At 40.6% G+C, this 5,574-nt stretch overlaps 2 protein-coding genes across 2 annotated transcripts; both read left to right on the forward strand.

The window, feature by feature from the left end:
• Positions 1-75: 75 nt before the first annotated feature.
• LOC109524215 (eukaryotic translation initiation factor 4E-1A-like) lies at positions 76-1,981 on the forward strand. The gene is made up of 6 exons (XM_019883895.1): positions 76-130; positions 846-952; positions 1,037-1,132; positions 1,236-1,299; positions 1,651-1,764; positions 1,844-1,981. The coding sequence occupies exons 1-6, from the start codon at positions 113-115 to the stop codon at positions 1,979-1,981; spliced, it is 537 nt and encodes a 178-aa protein (XP_019739454.1). The 5' UTR covers positions 76-112.
• Positions 1,982-2,518: 537 nt separating this feature from the next.
• On the forward strand, positions 2,519-5,323 carry LOC109524415 (eukaryotic translation initiation factor 4E-1A-like). Its single transcript, XM_019884291.1, has 7 exons — positions 2,519-2,590; positions 3,303-3,409; positions 3,494-3,589; positions 3,693-3,756; positions 4,105-4,218; positions 4,298-4,437; positions 4,508-5,323. Exons 1-7 carry the CDS (start codon positions 2,573-2,575, stop codon positions 4,620-4,622), a joined length of 654 nt encoding a protein of 217 aa, XP_019739850.1. The 5' UTR covers positions 2,519-2,572; the 3' UTR covers positions 4,623-5,323.
• Positions 5,324-5,574: the final 251 nt, after the last annotated feature.

The raw sequence follows: 5,574 nt of genomic DNA on the forward strand, positions 1-5,574 counted from the left end.
CACTGCTCCTCCGACGACGTCACCGTTCCTACAGCGCATGCGCGGTGCAGCGCTACAGCTGATCTCCTCATCTTATTTAACAGAAAAAAATCACGAAGGTCGGTTCTACAAGATGGCGACCGCCTTAATGGTGAGTGCACTGGTGAACACCAGTAGTTAAATTCGCCCCAAGGTCCCTTGCATCTTCTTTTTGCGTTCCCGTCTGTCTCAGACGTTTCTTTAGCATTTAAACGTTAAACTAACCAGTGCGCAAAAGTGTCACTAGTGGAATAAAATGTCATTGCGATGCGGTTAGCATAGTAGAGCTCCCAGCCTCTCTCCACAGTGTACGGCTACAAACTTGGCTGTGGTGATTTATTTTATATGTCACGTAACTGATAGAATAGGTGTAGAACGACTAGTTTTAAGTGCAACTAATAGAAAGCCTTACCGAAAAGTTAGAATGTTGTCCGTACGTCCCTTTTGATAAAACCTCGCTTGTTTTTGAATGGATGGAAGAAGTCGATGTGACGTCACACAGTCGAAAGTCCACTTTTCTTGACAAATGTACAGCGAAATTGCTTCTAATGCTTGCTATTGTTGCACATGATTCAGAAAACAATTTACTCAGGAGTTGGTGACATGGCTGTAAAATGACTTTTCCATTGAACAAAAATCTAATTTCCGCTTCCAATTGACAATTGATAGCTGTAAGTGAAGGGGTAAACTATTGTTTAACAAAAAAAAAAAAAAAAAAATTTTTTAGGGTTTATTCCAAGATTTTCTTTATATAGTCTCATTGCCAAGACATTTTTTATAAATTGTGTTGCCTATTAAAATCTTTGTGTATTCCTTTGGTTGATCAGGCGTTACCCTCCATCACTCCAAAGCCTGAGAAGGAAGAGAGCAAGACGACTGTTCAAAAACTGGTCGAAAGTCCAGATTCATACATCAAGCACCCTTTACAGAACAGGTAAGACCCAGAGTTTGGTTCTCACCAACTGTGTTAGTCTGTAGTTTTGACTATGAAGCAAACGATAGTGTTGTACATGTGCAGGTGGGCTCTTTGGTTTTTCAAGAATGATAAGAGCAAAACTTGGCAAGCCAACCTTCGGCTCATCTCCAAATTTGACACAGTGGAGGACTTCTGGGCGTAAGTAATGTTATATAGCCAAGTTTCTGCGGTTAGCAATATTAAAGTAACCGTTGATGTTATTTCTTTCCGAATGCAAGCTGTGTCCTTTGTTCCATACTAGGTTGTATAACCACATTCAGCTGTCCAGTAACTTGATGTCCGGCTGTGACTATTCACTCTTTAAGGTAGGAACAAGCCCCTCCTGCCTCACTATCATGACATAAAGTAATCGACATTGGTATTTTGATGGGTGCTATCTCAGAAGCTGTACTGCATTTTCACTCAGTCAGACAAGGTAGACCATTTTTTTTTTTTTTTTGTTAACTGAGACTGAACAATTGACTGTTCAGCCCTACTATGGAGTCAAATCAGTCGCCTAACTAGATGAGTTGGGTGAGCTTACACATCCAATCGCGTAGCACTTAATGCTTTAGTGTTATATTCCACAGTGTCCACTTTGTTGCAGCGATCCCAATTTCGTCTCATGGATATGATTTTTCAGATGGCTTCTGAGATGATAATTTCTTTTTCTACAGGATGGTATTGAACCGATGTGGGAGGATGAACGGAACCGGCGAGGTGGTCGCTGGCTCATCACGCTGTCCAAGCAGCAGCGCAAGGCTGACCTGGATCGGTTCTGGTTGGAGACGGTAAGCTTTGCTCTTGTAGTACATGCCCATACTGTTCTCCTTCATGGTCATCACATTAGAGGATGTCCTTGCATCGCAGCTCTTGTGTCTGGTGGGCGAAGCGTTCGACGACCACAGCGATGACGTGTGTGGCGCAGTCATCAACGTAAGATCCAAAGGGGACAAGATTGCTATCTGGACTACGGACAAATTGTCCTTCGGTGTGATTCTGACTTGAAAGATTATTTGTCTTGTGTGCCCTGCGATTGGCTAGCAACCAGTTCAGGGTGTACGCAGCCTATTGCCTGTGACCTATGTGAGGATTATGGATGGATAAATCAAAATTTAAATATAAGAAAAACATTAACCAAATTGTAAGGGGAAAATGGCAAAATTAACAATTGTGATAATTTGGGAGATGGGTAATTTGTAGATGAGGTTAAAAACTGAAATTATATGTAAATAATGGAAAATGAAATTAATTTAAATTGAATTAATTATCCATATTAAACAAAATAAAAAAGACAACTTATATGTCCGTCCATCCATCCATTTTCTGAACTGCTTACCCTTCATTTTATTTGATGTTTCATGAATAAAAACACTTAAGATGAATAATTAAAAACATCCACGTAATTATATCAATTTCAAAGGGAACAAACGGCAAAATTAATGTGACAAATATTACAGAAGTCGCGGGCCACAATTTGCCCATCACTGGGCTCCTCCGACGACGTCACCGTTCCTACAGCGCATGCGCGGTGCAGCGCTACAGCTGATCCAATCATCTTATTTAACAGAAAAAAATCGCGAAGGTCGGTTCTACAAGATGGCGACCGCCTTAATGGTGAGTGCACTGGTGAACACCAGTAGTTAAATTCGCCCCAAGGTCCCTTGCATCTTCTTTTTGCGTTCCCGTCTGTCTCAGACGTTTCTTTAGCATTTAAACGTTAAACTAACCAGTGCGCAAAAGTGTCACTAGTGGAATAAAATGTCATTGCGATGCGGTTAGCATAGTAGAGCTACCAGCCTCTCTCCACAGTGTACGGCTACAAACTTGGCTGTGGTGATTTATTTTATATGTCACGTAACTGATAGAATAGGTGTAGAACGACTAGTTTTAAGTGCAACTAATAGAAAGCCTTACCGAAAAGTTAGAATGTTGTCCGTACGTCCCTTTTGATAAAACCTCGCTTGTTTTTGAATGGATGGAAGAAGTCGATGTGACGTCACACAGTCGAAAGTCCACTTTTCTTGACAAATGTACAGCGAAATTGCTTCTAATGCTTGCTATTGTTGCACATGATTCAGAAAACAATTTACTCAGGAGTTGGTGACATGGCTGTAAAATGACTTTTCCATTGAACAAAAATCTAATTTCCGCTTCCAATTGACAATTGATAGCTGTAAGTGAAGGGGTAAACTATTGTTTAACAAAAAAAAAAAAAAAATTTTTCAGGGTTTATTCCAAGATTTTCTTTATATAGTCTCATTGCCAAGACATTTTTTATAAATTGTGTTGCCTATTAAAATCTTTGTGTATTCCTTTGGTTGATCAGGCGTTACCCTCCATCACTCCAAAGCCTGAGAAGGAAGAGAGCAAGACGACTGTTCAAAAACTGGTCGAAAGTCCAGATTCATACATCAAGCACCCTTTACAGAACAGGTAAGACCCAGAGTTTGGTTCTCACCAACTGTGTTAGTCTGTAGTTTTGACTATGAAGCAAACGATAGTGTTGTACATGTGCAGGTGGGCTCTTTGGTTTTTCAAGAATGATAAGAGCAAAACTTGGCAAGCCAACCTTCGGCTCATCTCCAAATTTGACACAGTGGAGGACTTCTGGGCGTAAGTAATGTTATATAGCCAAGTTTCTGCGGTTAGCAATATTAAAGTAACCGTTGATGTTATTTCTTTCCGAATGCAAGCTGTGTCCTTTGTTCCATACTAGGTTGTATAACCACATTCAGCTGTCCAGTAACTTGATGTCCGGCTGTGACTATTCACTCTTTAAGGTAGGAACAAGCCCCTCCTGCCTCACTATCATGACATAAAGTAATCGACATTGGTATTTTGATGGGTGCTATCTCAGAAGCTGTACTGCATTTTCACTCAGTCAGACAAGGTAGACCATTTTTTTTTTTTTGTTAACTGAGACTGAACAATTGACTGTTCAGCCCTACTATGGAGTCAAATCAGTCGCCTAACTAGATGAGTTGGGTGAGCTTACACATCCAATCGCGTAGCACTTAATGCTTTAGTGTTATATTCCACAGTGTCCACTTTGTTGCAGCGATCCCAATTTCGTCTCATGGATATGATTTTTCAGATGGCTTCTGAGATGATAATTTCTTTTTCTACAGGATGGTATTGAACCGATGTGGGAGGATGAACGGAACCGGCGAGGTGGTCGCTGGCTCATCACGCTGTCCAAGCAGCAGCGCAAGGCTGACCTGGATCGGTTCTGGTTGGAGACGGTAAGCTTTGCTCTTGTAGTACATGCCCATACTGTTCTCCTTCATGGTCATCACATTAGAGGATGTCCTTGCATCGCAGCTCTTGTGTCTGGTGGGCGAAGCGTTCGACGACCACAGCGATGACGTGTGTGGCGCAGTCATCAACGTAAGATCCAAAGGGGACAAGATTGCTATCTGGACTACGGACTACGAAAACAAGGAGGCCATCACGCACATCGGGTGAGCAGAGAGCTGCCATGTTGCCTTTTTGTCAGTGCCGTTTTGTCTATTAAATGTTTTTCTTTGGTAGGCGTGTCTACAAAGAGCGGCTTGGAGTTCCTTCCAAAGTGGTCATTGGCTACCAGTCGCATGCCGACACGGCCACAAAGAGCGGCTCCACTACCAAAAACAAGTTTGTTGCTTGATGATGTGTACATTTTTTCAAATGATTAACAAACAAGAGATGGGGACAGTTGATCCTTGTTTGTGTATTTAAGTTTCTTGACTTGAATACAGTGATTGGCTGCAGCTCTCCATTGGGATGTGTAATGGAGGATCATTTTTTGACAGTATGTTTTTGTTCCCAGGAAAGCCTTTTCATCAAGCCACTTGTACAAAGTGTGAATAGTTAGGGGGAAAAAAAGAGAAACTTATTTTTGAAGAAATGAACAACACAGCATGTGTAAATTTTTTGAGTGCCTATTTATTTTTATTTCACAAATTGAGGTGTTTGTTAATGTTCTTTGTTTGAATCTACAGAGTTATTTGAGAGCAAGTGTTCCGGAAGCCAAGCTAATGGAATTATTTTTGTCAGATGTTCAGCCTTTGTGTTTGGTTCAAATCAACCTCATTTGAGTTTTGTTTCAGTTATGAGTAGTACTGCTGCTAACCGTGTCCCCGGACAATGAATGTGCACACCACAGATGCAAATAAAAGTAAAGAAAGGAGTCCTCCTCTTTTCAACAAGCCACTGAGTAATGTCAGCAGACTAATTTCACATATCTTTAGAGTGACTAAATGTCCAAGACACGATTCTCATCTTAGTGGTTGGACATAATATTGTTGCCTGCAAATGTGTTGTTTAAACACCTCCTTTACCAATGGCAAGAAACTTACTGGTTCAGTTTAAGCTGGGGCATTTTTCCATATTTGCAAAACATGTCTCAAATGGGAATAAAATATTACAGTATTTTTATCAATCTTCATTTATAATTTGTTTTTAACTTTTATCATAAAATTGTGAAATGAATCCTTTTAATTGTAAATGTTGATCAAGATCAGGGATGGGCATTCCTTGAGGTCCGCTGTCCTACCTGTTTTTCAGTCTGACATACAACATTTAGTAACTGGTTACATTAGTGAGTTTGACCCAATCAG

The sequence above is a fragment of the Hippocampus comes genome, unplaced genomic scaffold, assembly GCF_001891065.2.
Source record: "Hippocampus comes isolate QL1 unplaced genomic scaffold, H_comes_QL1_v1.1 scaffold156, whole genome shotgun sequence".
Classification (NCBI taxonomy): Eukaryota; Metazoa; Chordata; class Actinopteri; order Syngnathiformes; family Syngnathidae; genus Hippocampus; species Hippocampus comes.

Coding starts and splice junctions, on each gene's coding strand:
- LOC109524215 (XM_019883895.1), top strand. Junction 1,133..1,235: donor ACAGTGGAGGACTTCTGGGC/GTAAGTAATGTT, acceptor GTTCCATACTAG/GTTGTATAACCACATTCAGC. Junction 1,300..1,650: donor GTGACTATTCACTCTTTAAG/GTAGGAACAAGC, acceptor CTTTTTCTACAG/GATGGTATTGAACCGATGTG.
- LOC109524415 (XM_019884291.1), top strand. Junction 3,590..3,692: donor ACAGTGGAGGACTTCTGGGC/GTAAGTAATGTT, acceptor GTTCCATACTAG/GTTGTATAACCACATTCAGC. Junction 4,219..4,297: donor ATCGGTTCTGGTTGGAGACG/GTAAGCTTTGCT, acceptor CTTGCATCGCAG/CTCTTGTGTCTGGTGGGCGA.